The following is a 25,167-nucleotide window of genomic DNA, read 5'->3' on the forward strand; positions in this document are numbered from 1 at the left end:
CTTAGGTTTCAAACATAAAACGCCAAAATGTAATATACCTGAAAATTAATAAAAAAGTAGCTACACTGGTTTGGCACTTTCAGAAACCAAAGCATGGCATTAGCAGGTAGTACATCTAATGTTGATGAATTAAATCCAGACACTTCCACTAATCCTCCAATCCTTGAATGGTGTACTGTGTATACATGTTTGCAACAACAATAGAATGAGTCTTCTACCTACATAATTTTTTACTTTTCCATAACCTTTATTTTTGGTTGTTGTCCAAAGTATCATTGATTTGGAAAACATAAAGTGTTTTTTTAAAAAACTCACTCACCTACCTAGTATTTATATTTATTTATTTATTTTATTTTATTTCAAAGGTTTTATATAGCGCTACTAGACCCAAGAGTATCAGAGCGCTTTACAAGGCTGGTAAACATAATGAGATAAAATTAACAACTAAGCGTAAAAAGAGTTACAGTATGATAATGTATTTAACATGGCTTAGGGGGCAAAGAAACAGAGAGATAAAATTAAGTGGAAAATGAATATTAAAAGTTAGGAGAGAGAGGGGGTGAAGAGAGGGGGAGTGAAAAATTGAAGGGATTGAGAGGGGGTGGGAAGAGGAGTGGACAAGGGAAGAGAAAGGAGCGAACATGTTCAGAGTCAGTAACATTAGATACCCCAATACTTGTTGAGAAGAAGTACTTTGAGTTCCTTTTTGAAGAGAGGGTAAGAGGGGTTAAAGCGAAGATCCTTAGGGAGAGAGTTCCAAATTGTAGGAGCGTTACCAGAGAACGCACAGGATTGGGTCTTTTGACATTTGAGTCTGGGTGGGATCAAGACAAGGGAGTTTGTGCTCCTCAGGGACCTGGAGCAATCTGCTTTGTGTAGTTTTGTTGTAAGGTAAGAAGGGGTGTGTTGGTGAAGAGCTTTGTGAGTGATGCAAGCAATCTTGTAGGTGGATCTTCCTTCTATTGGGAGCCAATTGAGATTTTTGAGGACGGGGGAGATGTGATCAAATTTTTTACAATCAGAGATGAGTCTGGCAGCTAGATTGAGGACAGATTTAATCAGTGCAAGATGGATTTTAGGGGTGCCAGGCAAAGTGGCGCTGCCATAGTCAATCCTGGAGAGGACAAGCGATTGGACAACAAGTTTGAAATCGTCTGCTGGAATAAATGGTTTAAGTTTCTTGAGGTGGAGAAAGGTGAAAAGCGCACTTTTGGATGCATTTTTAATGTGGGGGATGAGATTTAGACTCTGGTCGATACTGATGCATAGGGATTTGACAGAATGAGAGATGAAGAGTGGGCAGTTAAGAGATTTGATGTCAATTATCCAGAGTTGAATGGGAAGGGAGTTGTTTTTGGGGGAGAAAAGGATGATTTCAGTTTTATTTGGGTTCAGTTTGAGATGGTTCCTATGGAACCAGGTTTGAATTCTGGTCAAGGTCTCATTGAGGTGGAGAATGTCTTTGTGGGATTTGATCTTGTAATAAAATTGGGTGTCATCGGCATAGAGGTGATAATCGATATTAGCTTGTTTGAGGATGAGGGTGAGTAGTTCCATGAACAGATTGAAAATGGTTGGGGAGAGGATGGATCCTTGAGGGACGCCAAGTGAGACAGGTTGAGGTTTAGAGAGAAAGTGGCTGAGCTTGAATTGCTGTGATCTGTTTTGAAGGAATGAGGAGAACCATTTGACCACGTTGCCATTTAAGCCGAACAGGTCTTTGAGAGTGTTGAGAAGGGTGGGGTGGTGGATGGTATCAAATGCAGCTGAGAGGTCGAGGAGGACTAGTAATGAGGATTCCCCTTTGTCTAGGGAGCGATGAATGTCGTCAGTGATATTTAGTATAGCAGTTTCTGTACTGCATCCCTTTCTAAAGCCGGATTGGAAAACATCAAGGAGGTTGAAGGAGGCGATATGTTTCTCTAATTGCAATAGGACACATTTTTAGAGGGCTTTAGAGAGGAATGGAAGGTTAGAGATAGGGCGAAGGTTGTTAAGGTCATTGGGGTCAGCAGTGGTGTTTTTGAGAATGGGTGAGATTTTACCAAGCTGAAGGGATCTGGGGACAAGCCGGGCCGAAGACGGCTGCAATGCCAGAAACCGGTCCCCGGAAGCTTGTTTCCTTTCCAGTGAAGAATTGGCTTGGTAGTTTGGTCTGCCCTGTTCCCATGATGCACTGGGCCAGGGCCAGACTAATTTGCATGTAGCCAGGTTCTGAACTGGGATGGTGCAGTGAGCTAAAAAACTGTGATGGATCAAGCCCTGATCTTTTGACTGGGTAGGAGTGTTCTGCTTAATTCAGATACTCTGTCCATCACCACCCCCTGTTATGAATCGTTTTGGCCACCACAAGTGTGGAAGGGTATACTCAGATGTGAGTCCCTTGCTCACTGCACCATCAGGATTCAAGCAAGCCGGGCCGAAGACGGCTGCAATGCCAGAAACCGGTCCCCGGAAGCTTGTTTCATTTCCAGTGAAGAATTGGCTTGGTAGGTTGGTCTGCCCTGTTCCCATGATGCACTGGGCCAGGGCCAGACTAATTTGCATGTAGCCAGGTTCTGAACTGGGATGGTGCAGTGAGCTAAAAAACGGTGATGGATCAAGCCCTGATCTTTTGACTGGGTAGGAGTGTTCTGCTTAATTCAGATACTCTGTCCATCACCACCCCCTGTTATAAATCGTTTTGGCCACCACAAGTGTGGAAGGATATACTCAGATGTGAGTCCCTTGCTCACTGCACCATCAGGATTCAAGCAAGCCGGGCCGAAGACGGCTGCAATGCCACAAACCGGTCCCCGGAAGCTTGTTTCCTTTCCAGTGAAGAATTGGCTTGGTAGTTTGGTCTGCCCTGTTCCCATGATGCACTGGGCCAGGGCCAGACTAATTTGCATGTAGCCAGGTTCTGAACTGGGATGGTGCAGTGAGCTAAAAAACGGTGATGGATCAAGCCCTGATCTTTTGACTGGGTAGGAGTGTTCTGCTTAATTCATATACTCTGTCCATCACCACTCCCTGTTATGAATCGTTTTGGCCACCACAAGTGTGGAAGGGTATACTCAGATGTGAGTCCCTTGCTCACTGCACCATCAGGATTCAAGCAAGCCGGGCCGAAGACGGCTGCAATGCCAGAAACCGGTCCCCGGAAGCTTTTTTCCTTTCCAGTGAACAATTGGCTTGGTAGTTTGGTCTGTCCTGTTCCCATGATGCACTGGGCCAGGGCCAGACTAATTTGCATGTAGCCAGGTTCTGAACTGGGATGGTGCAGTGAGCTAAAAAACGGTGATGGATCAAGCCCTGATCTTTTGACTGGGTAGGAGTGTTCTGCTTAATTCAGATACTCTGTCCATCACCACCCCCTGTTATGAATCGTTTTGGCCACCACAAGTGTGGAAGGGTATACTCAGATGTGAGTCCCTTGCTCACTGCACCATCAGGATTCAAGCAAGCCGGGCCGAAGACGGCTGCAATGCCAGAAACCGGTCCCCGGAAGCTTGTTTCTTTTCCAGTGAAGAATTGGCTTGGTAGTTTGGTCTGCCCTGTTCCCATGATGCACTGGGCCAGGGCCAGACTAATTTGCATGTAGCCAGGTTCTGAACTGGGATGGTGCAGTGAGCTAAAAAACAGTGATGGATCAAGCCCTAATCTTTTGACTGGTAGGAGTGTTCTGCTTAATTCAGATACTCTGTCCATCACCACCCCCTGTTATGAATCGTTTTGGCCACCACAAGTGTGGAAGGGTATACTCAGATGTGAGTCCCTTGCTCACTGCACCATCAGGATTCAAGCAAGCCGGGCCGAAGACGGCTGCAATGCCAGAAACCGGTCCCCGGAAGCTTGTTTCCTTTCCAGTGAAGAATTGGCTTGGTAGTTTGGTCTGCCCTGTTCCCATGATGCACTGGGCCAGGGCCAGACTAATTTGCATGTAGCCAGGTTCTGAACTGGGATGGTGCAGTGAGCTAAAAAACGGTGATGGATCAAGCCCTGATCTTTTGACTGGGTAGGAGTGTTCTGCTTAATTCAGATACTCTGTCCATCACCACCCCCTGTTATGAATCGTTACAGCCAGTGGAAAGAAAGGAGTTGATGATTTTCGTCCATATAGGTGCAATGATAAATTTAAGTTCTTGAACCAAGTGGGCCGGAAGAGGATCTTTGGAGTGGGAGGAAGGTTTTAGTTTGGTAATGATATTAGTGATCGTAGATTCTGATACTGGACTAAAATCACTCCATGAGGCATTGTTTTTAGCAGGGGGGCTTATTTTCAGAGAGGTATCTTGTTGGGGGAGAGCAGGGAGGGGATGAGAAGGATCAAGAGGTGTGGAAAAAGTGGACGGAGGAGAGTTAGGAGTGTTGGGGAGGGTGTATAGTTCAAGTTCAAGTTCAAGTTCAAGTTTATTTGTTTGATTAATTAAAATCTTACAAAAATGCTTTTAAAATATCACTAGAGTATAAAAACTTTAAAACACCATGTACATAATTATTCTGATATCACATAATTTGTAAAATTTAAAAAAACATTTTTTTTCAAGTTTTGTACCAATTACAGATAACATTTTTACAAATGCAGAATTCATAAATACGTCATTCGGGTTTAGGCATGCCATTAACGCTTGTCTACATGTCCTTACTCCACGAGCATTAAATAGTCTCTTAAGGATAATTTTCCTTTCAGGTTCTATTGCTGGACAAAGATATAGTAGGTGTATAATATCCTCTTGACCAGAATTACATAGCCTACATATAGTATTGTCCTCACTAATCTTCCATAACGGCAGATGACACAAACCTGGCCAAAGTCCAAAACGTGCTTTTATAAAAATATGCTTACTTTGCTGTGACTATGATGTTTCCAGATATTCTTGGACTTGCTTTTTTTTAAATCCATTTATAATTGGCCATGCGTGTCTTCTTTTTACAAGTACCTCTTTGTCTTTTATCAGTGAAAGATGATTAGTCAGTTTGTTAATTGTTCTTTTAAAGCTTTCCTGGGTAATTGTATTCTCCCAAATTGATGTTATTCCAAATTCGTCCTTCACTTCCTTTAGATAAGCCCAAGCTTGTAGTTTCCGGTTGTCTTTCACTTCTTGCCATAGTATCTGGGACTTTCATTATCATGGTAATTTTTTATATGATTCCATACTTTCAGGATTTGACCTTTTCGTGCGTTTTGCTGGTTATTTATCCCAAACTCCAACCTCACCTGTGCTTGCAAAGCATTACATGGTAGATGGAATAGAATCTTGTAAGTTTTAGCAACTGCGTTATTAATTACCTCCGCGTCCCTACCATTTAAAACTTCAGAGCCATATGTCAAGGTTGATAATAAATTAGCTGATATGATCTTTAATAGAGGGCCATAGGTCAGTGCTGTTAGTTTTTTTTTGTATAATCCTAAATGCAGCCAACAGGCTATTAGCTTTCCTGGTAATTTCTTTTTTCTGTGGGAGATAATTTCCACTATCGTTGAATATAACACCAAGATACCGGTAGTAATCAACCTGCTCTAGTTGAGTTTGTTCCAGCATCCATTTGTATTTATTTTTTTGTCGTCTGTTCTTTGTGACTACCATTATTTTTGTCTTTGATTCATTTATTACCATTTGGCTCTCTTTTGCATACATTGATATGCGTTCAATTAGTCTAGAAGCACAACGTCATCTGCAGACAGCAGATTTGATATTTGGGAGGGTGTATAGGATGGGGGTAGGTTTTAGTGAGAGTGGGAGGGAAGAGAAGGATAGTTCGATCTTGTTGATTTTGTTCGTAACGAAACTGGCAATTTCTTCGCATCTGTCAATAGAGGCTAATATTTTAGGAGGGGCAATGGAGGTTTGTTTTTTAACAATGTTAAAGAGTTCTCTAGGGCGGTTTCTGGCCTGATCAAGTTCTGATCGTAGAAAGGAGGCTTTCTGATTAAAGATATGGTTTTTGTACTGGGCTCTAGCAGTTCTAAGGAGAGCCAGATTGTCAACGGTTGGATGATTCCTCCAAACCCGTTCAGAATGTCTAAGGGTCCGTCTTTCGTTATTAAGTTCAGAATTGAACCAAGACCTAGGAGGGTTGCTTTTTTGTTGTTTCAGTTTGATTGGAGCAATTTGATCGAGGGCTTCAAGAATAGAATTGTTATAATGGTTAGTTAGGTTGGTGGTGCTTTCAGAGAGAGGGGGGAGAAGTAAGTGGGCCTTAATTGTGGATTCCAATTCACCAGGAGGAATAAGGTGAAGGTTGCGTGTAAAAAATAAAATTAGCCTATCCACAGGTGGTGCTTTTACTTTCAGGACTCTCGGTTAATAATAAAATCATGGCGGATGATTGTGCGATATTAAATTGCTCTAATTTATCCTTGGTGTTGTCGACATGTTTCAGCCATATTGTTTGACTCTCAGGGTCATATTGGCTTTCTTCAGGACCAGAGAATTTGTTCAGCTCGCATGTGTACTACAACATGGAAGTGCGGGGTGTCATGCACTTAATACTTACAGAACATTGCTGTTAGTGAAGACAGGACTGTTCATGACCTGTCTTAGTTCAAAGTAACTCATTGCTTCTTGGGATACTATGAGGAGGTGGACACTGTATTCAAACCTTCCTCAAGGTGCCTCACAATCATGCGAACACTCTGCAACCTCTACAGACCCGTAACAGTGTGCATGCAACCTTGGAAGCAAATTTCTACTGGTGTTATGTTTTGTGAAAATATTTTGCAAAACCAAAAATATTAGACACTTATTTTGCAAGACAATAAGGCACACTATAGATTCTGGATGTGGAACTGAAACATTCCTTACTTGATTTTTCACCAGTTATGTTTTCATATTAAACAACTATTTTGCAGTCTGAAAAGTCTTTGAGAAGTTGAGTTTCATGTATATTGTGAAAGGGGATGTGCTCTAAAAGATAGATTGCTTATCTCTGAGCCTTGAGATTCAGGTTCTAGATCTCGCTTTAGCACTTGAAACTTGAAAAGATGTGCATGGCCTAATGAACTGCTTCACACTATAATATGGAACTGTCCCAAAAAAGGTGTTGCAGGCCTGCTGAGAACTCTCTATACCACTCTATTATTAGTTGCTGTAAACATACTGAGCGTACCCTCTGCTATGTCTTTAAAGAGAAACAGAAATGCACAAATGTTCAAACTGGCCAGGCCTATTGTTCCACTTACTACAGACTTTCCATGGAATGTGTGGATAGGAAAATGCAAGTTTTTGGGTAGATCACAATTATTGGCCAATCCAGGCCTTGAGAGATTTCCTGACTTTCCTAATTTTATGTTTTGGCTTAGTCTGTTTGTGCAACAGGCAATCTTTCCTTACAAGTGCTAGGTGGTAGTGAAATGAGATATGCCATTTTCTTCCAAATTAACTTGAAAAAGATTTTTATGAAATCTCTCATTGAATTCTTGGCTACGGGTTTTTTGGCTGAGGATGTGGCTCCGAATAGAAGGAAAAGGTTCTGATGTCTGCCGTTTTCTTGGGCTGGTCGTAAACGTTGGTCCTTCTATTCAGAACATAACATTGTGAAAAAGCAGTTGAGAGGTATGTATGCATGATGCTATCTGGGACTGGAAGAAGGAATAGATCTGTGCATTTCAAAACACAAAGTATGATTGTTAGCTGATAAGATTAAGAAGTTTTACGACCAAGATAGCTGTGGATCTAAGTCTTTCAGTGTTAGGTGCTGTGTTTCATCACTGACAGAGACAATGAGAAAGAGCCTTTTTTATTTAACAGTTTTGTTTTGCATTTTCAAAAAAGAAAAGAATATGACACAAAGTACAATTCCAAATAAAGCAGTGTGCAAAATAGAAAATGGGAAATGCAGATTGTGCACTTATATTTACCATAAGTAGTACAGTTGAAATACAACCCCGCCCGATAAGTACATAGAAGAAAACACAGTATCCTCTCAAGTGATCTTACTAAGACATAGAAATCCAGTTAGGATGTTGGTTCCTGATGAATCGCCTTCGGGGTCTGGGTAAGACATGAGATGAATGTTGGATGCCAGTAGTGTTATGGACATTGCCATATGTACCCCCCTTCCCATTGTAGGCGCCTTATGTAGATAGTGAATGGGTGCCTGATATCGAATTTGGCTACTCAATCACAAATAATGGCAATTGGTTTTCTCCATAGCGTAAAGGGGCCACACTTTCCCCTACCACATGTTCAAGGAGAGGGTCGTGGCTGTTTCCACATTCGAGCCACACGCAGCTGTGCTGCTGATAGAAAGAGTCAACCATTGCATACACCATTCAAGACCTTCCAGCAATTGGGTAAAGATACTCATACATAGAAAGCAGTTTTAAAGAGGCCATCACAATTCCCATATGGGTGTCTTTTCCGTCATTATCTCATTAGCAATCACTTCTATGTAAACAAAGAACACGTCAGCATTTTCCCTTCAATTAAATTGATTTTGCAGCTAGAAGAATATTCTTTTATGGTAACGTATAGGTCCTGAAGTTGACAGGTTGGCTGATCAACTGTTGACAAGTGGGTATCTGCCTTCCTATCCTGATTATTGAAATCCTGCTATGCTGTAGATCAGAGTAAGTGGTGATTTCACCTTTTAGATGATTGTCATCTCCTCATGCTCATATATCATAACTGGAAATATTTGAAGGTGAAATTGGTGCAGTCAACATTTTCTGAGGAAGTTATACCTATGCTGAAAAAGTTCCTGTTTCAAGGCATACTGGTTGACAATAGGATAGTCAATGGCCTGCCTCTTCAAGGGCGTGTTCACATCCTAATTTTTAGCGCCTGAGCATTGTTTGTAGGATGATCACTCCTCTGTAGATGTAAGCCTATGGAGTGGTGAAAGGGCGCATGTGAATACTGTACACAGTTCTGTATATTACAGAGGTGGAGAACAATAGTGGATGGACAATAAACTATTTTTAAGCAGTGTATGGCAATGTACCTTGTGCCTCATGTCATAATTCTCTAGCCTCAGTGTTGAAAAACATTCTAATTGGGGATACGGTTCTCACTCATCTAGCCTGAAAGCATGAAGCTATGAATGTACATATGTAAGTGTATGGTATTTCTATAGCGTGAAACTAGCCAAAAGGTTGTGGAGGCTTAATGTATTCTGCTGTTCTTTAAAGAGGTGAGTCTTCAACTCTTTCCTAAATTTGAGCAGGGTTGAAAGAGTCCTAATGATACAGAGATGTTGCTTTACGTCCTGAATTCAAAGATGGAAAAAGCCTGTTTTCTTCTTTCCACTTTTTTTTACAATTCTTAGTCTGCACTCTGATGGTGTGATGGCTGGGGTGTGCTGAGACCTACTAGAGATGGTGAGCTTCTCTGCAAGATAAGCAGGGCTGCTGGTAGCAGTGTCTTTGTAAATGATGTAGCTGGTTTTGAAGGTAGTGTGGTACCTGCAAAGGAGGCAAATGGAGTTACATCTGTATAGGGGTGAGGTGCTCATATTTCTTCAAGCCCTTGATGGGATGAGCTATTTTGTGAAGGATGCCCCTTAGGTGTGGAATTGTGGAGTCTTGGAGGCCATGGAGTTGGGCAATACCTTGTCTAGATGTGAGAGATGGAGACTCTTAACGCCTTCCGCGCTTATGACGAGCTCAGCTCGTCATGAGTTACGGCGCTCGTACGCTGATGACGAGCTGAGCTCGTCATGTAACGCGGCTTTTTGAAAAAAGCAGCGCACAGCAGGAAAACCGCTAGCGCGCATGCGGTTAATAGCAGTTCTGATGTCACTTTCTGGGAGAAACTTTGATTTTTGGCAAGAGCTGATCCTAGGCTGTCTTTCTTTTTTTCGGAATATGTTCTTTGAGGGTGAGGATGGTGTCCAGGATGGTTGAAATGACTAAAAATTTGGTGAAAGTTGCGCTTTGAATCCATCAAGATTCAAGTAATTGAGAAAGGTTTGTACTGTATCTTGTTTGTTCTTCATGTCAAAAATAACTGTAATTTTGTCTCGGTAGGGTTGAGCTTCAGGTAGGTCCTGAACATTCAGGTCTGGATGGCCGTGGATGGCAGAAGCAGAAGAGGGTTTCTAGCAGATTTGTGTGGCAATTGGATATTGGTGAATGCAATTTAAATACTGCTATATAGGCAAATGAAAACTGGTGACATACAATCTCAATTCAATTCAATTAGTCTTCATTCGATTTGAACAATCATAAACGACACATAAAATACAGTCCTAAACCACCTGAGATAGCAGGAGGCATTAATTGCATTTGAAACTAAACAAGTATAAGATATAGGTGTTAAGTGTTAGAGCTGGGTGATAAAGATTAATCTACCCTGGAAAAAACATTTAGGAACGAGTAAGGACATCCCACACTACAGAAGTGTTCAGTAGAAAACAGCGTGCATGTAGACTCACCATTCTTTTAAATTTGTTTTTATTTCTTTCCTCCTCTCCTAACTACAAAAAAAAGAGGAAACATGATTACTTTTGTAGAGCTCTCACGTTTTCAACATTGTGCCTTGTGAGTAGTATTAGAAAATGCATTAAATCACTTAACATGGTATTATGCAATAGTCACACATTCATTTAAAGGAAATTATATGATTAGTCTGACTCCAAAAATACAAATATAATATAAATTAGGAGGATTGACACCAGAATGATAGACTTCAAACTGACTACAAAAATCATAAAATTACACATAATATATCAATCAGTTCCATCAGCAATTGGATGATTGATTTTTTGGAGAGTACCCCTGCTAATATAATAAAGATAATCCAGTTAGGTACAACAGAGTTCAATGTTAATCTCTCCTTAACTCCTATTATCGAGTACCAGTAATCCCCCGGTGAAATGAATGCTAAGTTTAAAAGAAAAAAAACATTAAAGATAATAACATAACACAATAAATATTTTCAAACAATTTTTAAAAGATTTTTTAAAGTTTTAAGACTAAAAGTGCCAGGAAAAGATAAAGCGTAAATGAAAGTCAATAGTCTGAGTAGGCAAAGACTTTTTCGAAATTTCAAGCTGACCTACCAAGTGACACGTCAAAGTTATTACTGTGGAACTTCGTCATTTTTTTCTTGGTCTCAGAATGAATGACTGGGGCAAAACAGGAATACGAAGACAGAGAAGGTTCCTTAAAGTCAGATATATTGTTGTTGAGCTCGGTTTGAGGCTTTTAAGCTTGGCACCATAAGCCCTCCAAGGGACAAAGCTGGATTTCGTAGCAGCTTAGGATGCTTTGGTGCTGTGATGAATTATTTTCTTCAACCTACTCTTAAGACCTATGTTTAAACTAAATCTCTTTTTTGGTTGTCAACGTCATCCTTTAGGGCAAGATCGAATTCTACAGTTAGGCAGTGCTTCATAAGGTCAAATACCTTAATTCCAAGGTCTTGCTGAAGCCTTTTTCATTATGGCAACAAAGTTAGAGAGTGGTACAAACAGATGACTTGCCAGGAAATTGTGTTCCTTTCTCAGGCTTCCTCACAAGATTGATAAGAGTGAGAAAGTCTCAACAGTTTCTTGATCTCGAGAAAGCCTCTCCTATATCCTTCAGTCCTTGTGGAAGGCTTCTAGGCACAAGGCCTGTCGCAAGCCAGTGCTCTCTAGAGGTCTAACGAAGTCCACTCACAACTGGCTGACTGGATCTCTATCAGTGCAGGGGGCCCTTTTGCCTATTCAGACCCTGGAGCAGACAACAGGAAACCCACCAGATGACACTTTGAAAGAAGTTCCAGTCTAAACATCAGGCGTCCATCAATCATTACTCCCCAGTAGTTAGACAGAATCTCCTTTCTTCCTTCATATAGTCTCTCAGGCCCAGGAATGTTCTCAGGAGATACCATTCTTAACGTGTGAAATAGCGAATATTTGGAGAATTCTCTATAGCGATATACTCTCATTCAAATTGGCCCTAGCATTCTGTCCCTTGCAAAATCCTTGTGTTCCTTTTCACATCCACCCTTATGCAAATAAGTGATTATGCCACTCTTTCTGTTATTGAACCAGTTGTTGGATACAGTGTTCTGACATACAACCTCATATAAGTCCTAAAACATCTGAGATAGCAAGAGGCATCAATTACATTTGAAACTAAACAAGCATAAGATATAGGTGTGAGGTGTTAGAGCTGGGTGAAGAATAATCTACCCTGGAAGCTACATTTAGGATCGAGTAAGGACATTCCAAACTACAGAAGTGCTTCGAAGATTTAGGCACCATTTTCTTTGCTGCCTACATGTGAAAGGTCAGTACCGGTGGTAAACTGACTAGGAGTATAAAAGCAGTAAATATAGAATGAACAAGACCTACATGGCCTGGTGAGGTGGTGGTGTGAAGTGTTCTCTGTCTTATTTGTAAATGCAATCTGTCTTGGATTGCTGAACAAAATGTTTCAATAGTTGGTTATGATGTGTCTTGGGGGCGTGGCCTGGCGCCGATGTGAGCAGGAGTGAACTCCGGAGCTCCGGCTGCCGTATCACTCGTCAGCAACCATTCTGAGCACCGGGCGCAAATATCAGTTTAAGTCTGCAAGGTAGAACATCTCCAGAGCACGCCGATCTGGGAGAAGAGTCCCTACTGCCAAAAGAAGTGGTAACATTTGTGAAATTTATCCTAGCACGGAGAGGACTGGCAGGGAATAAAAACGTGCCCGCGGAGTAGCGGGCGGGTCCTGACACGGCAAGACGTCAGAGGCGGCTTGGGAACTGTTTGCAAGGGCTTCTTGAGGCAGTTTAATGGGGTAGAGGTACCTTCAAGGGATTTTAGTAAACACAGAAATTTTGAAATCACTTACAGGATGAAATCATGTAGGTTTTTAAAAATATTTCACCCACTAGTGCTGGTTGTGCAACAACAAAAATAACATATATTCAAAAGCTGTTACTTATAAGTAATCAATCAGGAGAGCGAGCAAAAAGAGATTGAAAAGCGGGTGTATATAAACAAAGAGTATTTAATCTTTTCTTATTCAAATCAAGTTAAAAAGTTGGGTACAAGATAAACAGCAAAGATGTAAAAGGGGAAAAACCACTAATCCACACAGCCCTTATTACATCAGTTGCTAGAACTTTTCTACCAAAACACAAAATTCAAATATTCAGTGGTAGATAAAGTTACAGTCGACGTTTCGGTCTCTATTCTTTCGTGTATGAGACCATCCTCAGGACATGGATTTCATATTTTGACTACCCTCAATAATGTAGTCGCATTTGCCAATCATGCAAACGTCCGGGTCATAGTGGTACCCTTAGGGGAGCCCATAGGTGACCCAAGTAGGTGGAATGGTTCACACCATAGAGATTAAGACTATCGTGGCGGTATCTGTTAGGTCAGTTATTTCCGAAAGCCACGGGTTAACGGACGTAGTCCTCGTTAATTTTGAAGGGTTCCCTCACACATTCGAAGGTATAGTGACGCCTTCTTGTAAATCTTTTTTCAATGAGGTAGTCAGTTCTGGGTTCAGTGTCTCAAAGTTCGTCCTCACGCAGCGAATGATACAGCAGTGGATGCAAGGAAGGCAGATCCCGAGTAGCAACGGAGAGGGGGCCCATGAGCTGAACTTCTGGCACCATAAGAAGGTACGGCTGGGGGCTGGAAGTTCGTTGCTCGGCGACCTCCGAGGACTTGTTGGGGGGAGTAAACTCCTAATTTCAGCAGAGGGCGTGTGGGCGGGCTTGCTTCGTTGGAGGCAACTTGTCTACACTGACCTCTGTGGAGTGGTGAGACGTCCCGGGAGTTAGTGGCAAATGGAAGACTTTAAATGCGTTTAGCGGACCTGGGGCACTAAGAAGGCCATTGGTGCAAGGTGCGTCGGGAGGTGTGCCTATAATTTGTTTGGAGTGAGGAACACAGGGTGGAGCAGCCACCGAGGCCCCCCCACAGAATCAATAACCGCTGCGTGGGCAGGGGCACATGGATTTAAAAGCCTTCCAGGGTACTGCGTAACAGAAACAGACAGGAACTCGGGGACACCGTGATGGCACACACCATAAAAGGAGGAGAATAGTGAGTGCAATCATCACCAAATTGGAGTAGGGCCTTGGGGAGGACGACGGGGGGGACCCCCGAATCATTGAACAGCATGTGAGACTCGCAAAGAGGGACAAACAGGTGCTGAATAGGCGACAGAGAGCTCTGTACAAACTAGGAGGTGATAGATGGGAAGGAACAGAGGAGGAGACACTAAAAGAATAAAGTGTTTTTTGAGCCTGGAGGTCAACAAAGAGGAGACACTGACATTAGCTGCCACTAGTGTCGGTGATACTTAACTGAATTGAGTACCATTAGTCTGCACAGATATTGGTTCATCCAACATACAAAATGCCAGAAAGCATCACCTGGTCGCCTCCTGAGTAAGCTGAGTTGCCCAGTGCCAGAAGGACAAGAAACTGAGCAGGAAGATGTGTAAAGTCCCCAGGAAAAAAGGTATAATCCCATTAGTTTGGGGGGCACTAGAACCCAGTCAATTTTAGAAAACAGGAATAGTCTACCCCAATTAATTTAAGGTAAGGCTCACAAAGAGTCCTCAATAACCATTCAACAGGTATAGGCTCACAAGGACCGGAAACAAGATGTTAAATCTGTTTTTTGAGTATGTGGCGTATGATTTTTGCTGCAGGTTTTTCTTATTTTGAGTTGTTCTTACTATGATATTATCCTGTGATCACAGTGTATAGGCTCCCCTTCTTTCCAGAACTTGAGCAACTTGTGGATGCCATGAATATATTTGTATATAGATGTAATTCCTGAAAAATGTTGTATAGATAACCTGAATAGATCAATGACACGAACATACTAGTAGATATATCTTTTCTATTTTTTTGCAGATCTATGCGGTTTCTTTGTCCCCCTTCCCCCATTTGTTTGCCGAGAAGAAGGTGCGGCCTTCCACCTGGCTGTGCACCGAAACGCGAGTTGGCGTTGTTTTCTTGTGTCCTGATATTTTGTCAACTAATACCCGACCTTGAATTTGGAAGTGTCTCAGGACACCATTGTTGTTTAACATCGGGCTATTTGAGTACTATGTATATACGATGACTGGTGAATGAATGATGATGTGAGAATTTTTGTGAGTGAGTACATGCATTAAGGATGTGGGTGTTTGTTTGAGTAGTATGAGTGATTTGCTTTGGGGATGTGTGGGATGTTTGTTGAATTAAGGTTTAATGTTTCTGAAATCCTTACGTTGTTTTAATTTGGTTTTCTAAGAAATATGTTTTTTAAAACGAAAAATGAAAATAAAAATCTGACTATCATGATATAATGTATTGTCTGGACATCAGTTGTTCTTGTTTGTGGTCCTTGTGAGCCTATACCTGTTGTATGGTTATTGAGGACTCCGTGAGCCTTACCTTAAATTAATTGGGGTAGACTATTCCTGTTTTCTAAAATTGACTGTTATTTCCCCTGCTAGTCTGCCTCTCATCACACTTTTCAGGGGGCCCTTTCCTTCTTATTGGACACTGGAACCCAGACCAATGATGACGACAAGACTGTGGAGGCAGGAAAAGACTTAGCTCACCCAAGGCCTACACTGGCGGATATTATGCAGGCTATCACGGCCTCCATAGATGTGCTGGAGGCGAAAATTGATGCAATAGGAACAGATCTAAGTCTGCTGAAAGATGACCATCGCAAACTCAAGGAGAGTGTCGTAACCACAGAGAAAGTGCCCAACGATCTCCTGGAGGCAGTGACTACGCTGGTAACATCACTCAACGCGGTGGAGGCCAGGATCAAGGTCCTAGAAGTACAGGCTGACAATAGCGAGGGGAGATCCTGCTGAAAAAACTTACGAATAATCGGAGTGCCGGAGAGGGCAGAGGGCACGGACATGGTGCGCTTCATGGAGGACTGGCTGAGAGCAGAAGTAGCCCCAGACAGGTTTTCCACCTACTATGCACTGGAAAGAGCCAATAGAGTTAGCCCGCCGAGACTCGGGTCCTTCCTCGTTCAATAGTGGCGCAGCTCCTACATTTCGGGGATAGAGACCATATTCTTCATCAAGCCCACCAAAAGCAAGATCTGCAAATGGAAAATAGTAAGATAACAATCTTCCCGGACTTAACAAGAGAGGTCCAACGTCAAAGAGTGGTGTTTTTGGGCTGCAAAAAGAAGCTTTGACAAATGCAGATCCCGTACGCAATGCTGTTCCCGGCACAACTGCAGGTGGCTGATTCGGAGGGAGCAAGGTTTTTTATCACATTGCAAGAAGATTGGGAGTGGTTAGACACTCGACAGAGCCAGGAATCTTGCAACCCCTCGCCGGATTTGTCTCAGCAGAGCACAAACAAAAGTAAGAGCGTGACTCGAGCCCCATCTCCCAAGGAACTCAGATCGGAATGGCGCAAAGTACTGCAGAACATAGTCGAAATGCACCTATCCATACCTCGAGTAAAAGTAGGCTTGACGTTAAAAGTTTGGAAGGATTGTTGGTGCTTAGTGAAAATGATAACTCTGAGACGAAGCTACTGGTAGTCACGCCCCACACGGCAGATGACAATGCCTGAGTAGAACACCCTGCATCGTGAACTTGAAGACTATTGAGATGCTGGGCGGCCCTAGCATGGAGAGTCTGACTCTTGAGTTTACTAACTGTACCACTAAAGCAGATGGTCTGTGAAATTTGAACTGGGGGTGTCGATCCAGTTAAGATATTGGGGGTGCAGCCAGGTAGTGCTCCGGGCCCAGTAGGGTAAGCTATATACCCCCACAGCTAGTAGAAGACTTTGTGAGCTTAGTTTACCTTTGGATGGAATCTAGTTTTTGAGTACCTGTCCTGGAGAGGGGAAGTTGGGGGTTTAATATAGTTAAAGGGTTGGTATTTGGGGCCAGACGTGTCACACTGGGGAAAGTCATTAGGGGCGAGTTCCAATCCGCACAATGGTACCCGCCCATAGATATTAAATGCATGTCGTGGAATGTGCAGGGGATGCACTCAAGGCTGCAGCGCCATAAAAATACATGCATACTTGGTTGGGAGGGGGATTCAAATTGCACTACTTAAAGAGACCCACATTATGGCAAAAGAAGGAGGTGTGCTTCAACGTCAATGGAGAGGTCAAGTAGTTTATACCAACTACTCAGCTTTTGCCAGGGGGTTCCTGATCTGGGTGAGGGCGGGGGTGCCTTTTCAGCGCACGCAGCAGATTGTTAACCCGGAGTGGAGGTTTGTTGTTGTATCTGGGGAGTTGGATGGCAGAGATATTGTACTGGGGAGCCTATATGCCCCTAACACAGAGCAACTTGCCTTCCTGTCACAGCTTTCTCAGAAGTTGGCCTTAATTGTAACGGGATCAGTAATATTGGGAGTTGATTTTAATTGTATAATGGATGTTGGCCTGGATCGCTCTCACCCTCTGCTTTCTGATGCTCCTACATACAAACTAGCAGAAGGGCATCGTCATTGGCAGCAGAGATTGGGATTGGTGGATTCATGGAGGGCCCTGGACCCTGGGGATAGAGATTACTCCTTTTTCTCCGCAATGCATGAGCTACATTTTCGACTGGATGCTATACGGTGCTACACTGATGTCCATGAAGAGGTACAAACCAGTGAATATCTTACTAGAACAATCTCAGATCATAACCCGGTATTGTTAGGGATGGTGTGGTCCCATGCGTGGCCCAAAATACCCACCTGGCTCTTTCGTCCGGAAGTGCTGGAAGATCAGCTCTTCCACGTGGCAGTGAGTACTGCTATTGTACAATACTTCCTGGAAAATGCTAACACAGTGACAAATTTACTTGTAGAGTGGGATGCTTTTAAATTGGTCATCGGGGGACGTTGTATATTGGGGATGGTGGGAACGCGAAAGGTGCTCTTGTGAGACGTACAGGTGGCAGACCAACTACTTTGGAGATTGAGAAAGAAAGACACGAAAGGGCAGACAAACAAGGGGATCAATTGGAAACTAGAGAGGCAGTAGCCACACAGGTGGAATGCCTACGCTGTTTCGATTATAAAAAATACATGACACAAGCCCACACCGAGACAAATCTGGGGCCCTACTGGCTTGGTTGGCTAATCCAGCTAGAAGGGGGGCAGTAATTTTTTAACTCAGAGGGCATAAAAGGGACACACACTACGATCAGCAGGGCATAGATGATCTGCTTTTTGATTATTTTACAGACCTGGACAGAAATAGTCTGGCCCCAATGGATGTGTGCCTGGATGTGTTTATAAGAGATGTGGAACCACCGGTTATGGATGAAGAAGTAGCAGACACTGTAGGTTGGGACATAGAAATAGACGAGGTGAGAGGGGCTATTAAGAGCATGGCCAAGAATAAGACACCAGATGGTTTACCAGTAGAGTTTTAATTAACGTATATGGAACTACTAGCGCCTAGGTTCATAAACCAATATAATGAGGAGAGATAGGAGGGGCTTCTGCCTCAGTCGACAAGAGAAGCGGTTATTATTCCGCTGCTTAAACCTGGGAAGCCGCCATGGGACAGAACGGCATACCACCCGCTTTCCAAGCTTAACTTAGATTACAAGATTCCTACCTCCTCCCTCATATGACAACAATGATACACAAAGACCAAGCAAGTTTTATCTCCACCAGAAATACGGCTTTGAATATCCGGAGTCTCCTGCATGCTACATGTGTTGGAGGCGGACTCATATTGGAAAGAGGAGGCGACTGTTTTTGCAGTAGACATAGAAAAGGCATTCAAGGGCCTTGAATGGCCTATCTATTCCAAGTGAGATGAGTTTGTAGGATGGATGGCTCTTCTATATAAAGATTCCACTGCCAGGGTAAAAATGGGAGGGCTGACATCTGATGCCTGTGAGGTTTGCCGAGGAACAAGACAGGGGTTCCCACTCTCACCTATCCTATTCGCCCTGGCTATGCAGCAGCTGGCAGCTCGAGCTAGAACAGGTCAGCATTATCAGCGCCTAGAGGTGTCCAGGCAAGTTCATCATATCACACTATATGCATATGACCTATTGATGTTCTTGGCAGATACGGGAGATGTGCTTTGCAAGACCTCGGAAGGGTGGCAGGTCTGAGGGTAAACTGGGCGAATCGTGTCTCTTTTCTACCAAGATGAATAGAGTAGGCCTACAGGAGATGGAAGGAGTGAAGTGGGAAGACAGCTGCTTGACATATCTAGGTACACAAGTATATCATGCTCAAGGAGACCTATTGGAGGGCACCATAGGAAGAGCTCAAAGGGGAGCAAAAAGTAACTTCGGTTTCTGGGGAACTCTCCCATTGTCGGTAGCTGGCCGAGTGGCCCTCCTTAAAATCTTGACACTCTCTAGGCTTTTGTATAATTTTGGGACACTACTTATCTGGGTACTGGTGTGACTATTTGCCCAGCTTAGAATAATAATCTTGGGATTCCTGTAGGGGACTTGTAGATGAAGAGTAGTGCTCAGTGTTCTTATGAAGGCAAGATCAAAGGGAGGATTATTCGTACCTGACTTTGAGGTCTATTACCTGGTGGCACAATTACAATGGCTCACAAAGTGGGTGGTGGGCTGACAGGGTGACAGGGGGGTAGGTAGATAATACTCCAAACCTACAGCTACTATCTTAAATAATACTGGGACTCAACATGCAGGATCATGCTATCCCCTCTGAATTGAAAACAGTATGCAAATTCTGGAATCGGAGCTTGAGAAGAGGATGGGTTAAGTGCCCTTACGCCCCAGAAATTCCACTTGCTATATGTGAGGCACTACCTCAAGGAGGAAACTGGCACAGACTGGAGGCTTGGAGAGAGCTGGGATATCCAAAATAGGAGATTTGTATGAGGAGAGTGCCATGATCCCTTTTAGTGACCTCCGGCAGAGATATGACCAGCCCGGAAGGAATTTCATATTACACTCAGCTCTCGCAGCAGCCATATAGAAGCACTGGGGGAAGGGACTAACATACCCGCAGATATCAGCAGGGTGCCAATACTTGTGACAGCGGCAGGCACCTTTAAGGTGGTCACCTACCTCTATAGGCGCATACCACAAGGAACACTTTTGCCCCTGACTGAGTTGCGGCAAAAATGTGAGGCAGACCTGGGGGAGGCTATTGCAGCAAAAGCATGGGGAGAACTAGCACAAAGAGCATGGAAGAGCACCAGGAATGCTAGATTCCAACTAGTACATTTCTATGTCTTAAACAGAGCATATTTTACCCCAGCTAAGATTAATAAACACATTGCTATTGAAACAGCTGCTTTCCCGCTTTGCAATAAGGAAGGGGCAGACTTCTGACATATGTTCTGGGATTGCCTATCGTTGGGAACCTTCTGGGAAGGGCTAACCAAATAATTGGCTAACGTGACTGATAGAGAGATAGAGGCATCACTGGGATATTGCTTATTGCATTGTTTCCCCCACACAGCCAAGAATAAGGTAACAATTACGTTTTTAGATTTGGGATTTATCTCAGCTAAAAAAGATATCAATATCCACTGGAAAGCGAAAGGGGGCTCAAGTATAGCTAGATGGCAAAAAGAATTTGTGAAGTGGGCAGAATGTGAGAGGACAGTCAGAATGCAAATAGCAAAAAGAACGAGAAGTGAACGGGCATTGGAGAAAGTCAGGGCATGGCAAGCATTGGTGGAACTGCTATGGAACCCAGATGACAGGAGGGACGAAGACCTAGCAGAGGAGGACCTTGAAGGAGAAAGTTGATTTATATACCCTAAAATAAGTCATGTGCTGCATATTAGACAAACAAATCAACGCAACTCCCACTCCACTGATAGCTTAGCAATGGTGAATTGTAATATCGACTAGATGAGCGCAGATTAGAGCAACTTGGATAAAGAAGGATCTAAGTCTGATTGCAAGTGACACGCCTGTGGAGTGGGAAAGGTGGGGGTTAATTGGGGGGGTGGGTAATATAGAATAGAGATTACATGGACTAATTGAAGCGAATTTTATGGACCATGGTGTGTATTGTATTATTCATTTGTAGGGGGCAGAGGTGTTGTGGCCTGGTCGAATGCTAAGATATTTCCAATGGAATCAGTATGTAATAGAAGATGACTGGATAAAACTCCTGACTAAATGTTTATAGTATCTAAACAGTTACAGATGGACGTTTGTGTCAAACTCAAGTTTGTTTAAAAAAAAAAACGAGATCACATGTGGTTAAATCCATTCAGTGAGCTTGCATGTATGGCCCCAATTTCTTTCTTCTGTAATGTGAGTCTAGAAGAGAAGCTTTGCAGTATTAAGCATTGCTTTCTCAATTCAGTTAACAATATTTATGGTTATTGCATCACAGCACTTACCAACAATTTGCGACATATTTGCACATGGTGCTTGTTTCATTTGCATTACCCAGTAAGTATGAAAACAGTGAACCGGCTTGATGTTGCAGCCAACATCGGTGAACTGCATCTCCCAGCAAGCACCATGATGGCTTGCTCTGTAAGTATCTCTTTGCGGTCACCAAACTTCTCATAGTGAGTGCTGAAATGTGTTGTTTTAAAAGCTATGTTGGTGGGCACGTGGATGCGAGTCCGATGTTTCTCCAATAATCCTCCTTCTTGGCCCCCTACGTCCAGCCACAGTAGCCCAAGTCCTGCTGAACCGGAGACAGACATGCAAGGATTTCCATCCCTCCTTGCAGTCACAAACTGTGTCTTCACAGCGGTCGATTGCATTCTTTGGATGCTGCGGTCAGGGAGATATCCAATACCTTAGAGTTGCCTTCGATTTAGCTCATGAAACTCTGGAAACTTTTTGGACGGGTCACCTCAGCTTACCAGGGGCTAGTACGCAAAACATCACCACAATCGACCCCTCCATCCATATATATATACTTTGACAAAATCTATCTATCAATCAATCTATCTATCTATCTATCTATCTATCTATCTATCTATCTATCTATCTATCTATCTATCTATCTATCTATCTATCTACTACACAGTGACAGAGATTTACCTACACTTGCTCACTTTGCCACTGGATTAAAGCAAGCCTGGCTGAAGACGGCTGGAATGCCAGAAACCGATCCTAGGAAGCTTGTTTCCAGTCCAGGGAAGGCATGGCTTGGCAGTTCGGGCTGGACTGTTCCCATGAGGCACAGGGTCAGGCTGATTTGCATATGGCCATGTCTGAACTGCGGTGGCAGGCTGGGCTAAAAAACGGTGATGGATTAAACCCAAATTGTTTGACTGGGTGTGAGTGTTTGATTGGTTCAGATGCTCCGTCCCTCACCACCCCCTTTTGTACCGCTTTGTTCACCATAAGTTGGCAGGGTATGCTCAGACGTGAGTCCCTTGCTCACTTTGCCACTGGATTCAAGCAAGCCTGGCTGAAGACGGCTGGAACGCCAGAAACCGGTCCTAGGAAGCTTGTTTCCGGTCCAGGGAAGGCATGGCTTGGCTGTTCGGGCTGGACTGTTCCCATGAGGCACAGGGTCAGACTGATTTGCATATGGCCATGTCTGAACTGGGGTGGCAGAGTGGGCTAAAGAACGGTGATGGATTAAACTCTAATATTTGACTGGGTGTGAGTGTTTGATTGGTTCAGATGCTCCGTCCATCACTACCGCCCTTTTGTACCGCTTTGTTCACCATAAGTTGGCAGGATATTTTCAGATGTGAGTCCCTTTCTCACTTTGTCACTGGATTCAAGCAAGCCTGGCTGAAGACGGCTGGAATGCCAGAAACCGTTCCTAGGAAGCTTGCTTCCGGTCCAGGGAAGGCATGGCTTGGCAGTTCGGGCTGGACTGTTACCATGAGGCACAGGGTCAGACTGATTTGCATATGGCCATGTCTGAACTGGGGTGGCAGAGTGGGCTAAAGAACGGTGATGGATTAAACCCAGATCTGTTGACTGGATGTGAGTGTTTGATTGGTTCAGATGCTCCGTCCATCACGACTCCCTTTTGAACCGCTTTGTTTGCCATAAGTTGGCTGGGTATGCTCAGACGTGAGTTCCTTACTCAATTGCCACTGGATTCAAGCAAGCCTGGCTGAAGACGGCTGTAATGCCAGAAACCGTTCCTAGGAAGCTTGTTTCTGGTCCAGGGAAGGCATGGCTTGGCAGTTCGGGCTGGACTGTTCCCATGAGGCACAGGGTCAGACTGATTTGCATATGGCCATGTCTGAACTGGGGTGGCAGAGTGGGCTAAGGAATGGTGATGGATTATACCCAGATCTGTTGACTGTGTGTGAGTGTTTGATTGGTTCAGATGCTACGTCCATGACCATCCCCTTTTGTACCGCTTTGTTCGCCATAAGTTGGCAGGGTATGCTCAGACGTGAGTCCCTTACTCACTTTGCCACTGGATTCAAGCACGCCTGGCTGCAGACGGCTGTAATGCCAGAAACCGGTCCTAGGAAGCTTGTTTCCGGTCCAGGGAAGGCATGACTTGGCAGTTCGGGCTGGACTGTTCCCCTGAGGCACAGGGTCAGACTGATTTGCATATGGCCATGTCTGAACTGGGGTGGCAGAGTGGGCTAAAGGACAGTGATGGATTAAACCCAGATCTGTTGACTGGGTGTGAGTGTTTGATTGGTTCAGATGTTCCGTCCATCACCACCCCCTTTTGTACCGCTTTGTTCACCATAAGTTGGCAGGGTATGCTCAGACGTTGAGTCCCTTGCTCACTTTGCCACTGGATTCAAGCAAGCCTGGCTGAAGACGGCTGGAATGCCAGAAACGGGTCCTGGGAAGCTTGATTCCGGTCCAGGAAAGGCATGGCTTGGCAGTTCGAGCTGGACTGTTCCCATGAGGCACAGGGTCAGACTGATTTGCATATGGCCATGTCTGAACTGGGGTGGCAGAGTGCGCTAAAGAACGGTGATGGATTAAACCCAGATCTGTTGACTGGGTGTGAGTGTTTGATTGGTTCAGATGGTCCGTCCATCACCACCCCCTTTTGTACCGCTTTGTTCACCATAAGTTGGCAGGGTATGCTCAGACGTTGAGTCCCTTGCTCACTTTGCCACTGGATTCAAGCAAGCCTGGCTGAAGACGGCTGGAATGCCAGAAACGGGTCCTGGGAAGCTTGATTCCGGTCCAGGAAAGGCATGGCTTGGCAGTTCGAGCTGGACTGTTCCCATGAGGCACAGGGTCAGACTGATTTGCATATGGCCATGTCTGAACTGGGGTGGCAGAGTGCGCTAAAGAACGGTGATGGATTAAACCCAGATCTGTTGACTGGGTGTGAGTGTTTGATTGGTTCAGATGGTCCGTCCATCACCACCCCCTTTTGTACCGCTTTGTTCGCGATAAGTTGGCAGGGTATGCTCAGACGTTGAGTCCCTTGCTCACTTTGTCACTGGATTCAAGCAAGCCTGGCTGAAGACAGCTGTAATGCCAGAAACCGGTCCTAGGAAGCTTGCTTCCGGTCCATGGAAGGCATGGTTTGGCAGTTCGGGCTGGACTGTTCCCATGAGGCACAGGGTCAGACTGATTTGCATATGGCCAGGTCTGAACTGGGGTGGCAGAGTGGGCTAAAGAACGGTGATGGATTAAACCCAGATCTGTTGACTGGGTGTGAGTGTTTGATTGGTTCAGAAGGTCCGTCCATCACCACCCCCTTTTGTTCCGGTCCAGGGAAGGCATGGCTTTGCAGTTCGGGCAGGACTGTTCCCATGGGGCATAGGGCCAGACTGATTTGCATATGGCCATGTCTGAACTGGGGTGGCAGAGTGGGCTAAAGAACGGTGATGGATTAAACCCAGATCTATTGACTGGGTGTGAGTTCAAATGCTCCGTGTATCACCACCCCCTTTTGTACCGCAGCGGGAGGATGTTAGCAGGGGCAACAGTGGAAGGCCAAGTCATAGAAATCCTGCCGGTGGGTTGGTCTGACCACCACCTGATTGTATTCAGGTATACAACCCCAGGATGAACACTCCTATCATTAGTGAGGCAAGGAATTTTTTAAGTAGGGACTGGAAGGGACTCCTAAAAAAGGCAACAATATCCCCTGTATTTCTTATCAATGAGTGGTTTGATGTAGATAAGGAGGATTAGAACTATGCAGTTCTCTGTGAACAAACACTAGGTCAGGCCTGATTGTTCTGTTAAACAGCCATTAAAAAACATCTAGACCTTCAGCCCCATGGTTTGATGAAAAACTGAGAAATCTGAAACAGGGCTGTAAGCAAGCAGAGAGGAAATGGTGAACAGCATATGCAGACGAAGATAAAACCGCCTGGAAGGTGGCAATAGCTAACTATTAAAAAAATTCTTATAGCAAAAACAGAGAACTTCGTGGACATTATT

The 25,167-nt window shown here is 44.0% G+C and overlaps 1 protein-coding gene across 5 annotated transcripts in view; it reads right to left on the bottom strand.

The window, feature by feature from the left end:
* The window catches only part of LOC144773006 (uncharacterized), a 2,495,654-nt gene that overhangs the window by 1,042,402 nt on the left and 1,428,085 nt on the right, over positions 1-25,167 (bottom strand). For all 5 annotated transcript variants that reach the window (XR_013599895.1, XM_078657750.1, XM_078657753.1 and 2 more), the window contains exon 9: positions 10,360-10,401. Coding sequence is in view for 4 of the 5 variants with exons in the window: in XM_078657750.1 (XP_078513876.1) it covers positions 10,360-10,401 (42 nt within the window). In the remaining variant the exon portion in view is untranslated. The remainder of the gene's footprint in view (positions 1-10,359; positions 10,402-25,167) is intronic.

The sequence above is a fragment of the Lissotriton helveticus genome, chromosome 8 (genome assembly GCF_964261635.1).
Source record: "Lissotriton helveticus chromosome 8, aLisHel1.1, whole genome shotgun sequence".
NCBI lineage: Eukaryota > Metazoa > Chordata > Amphibia > Caudata > Salamandridae > Lissotriton > Lissotriton helveticus.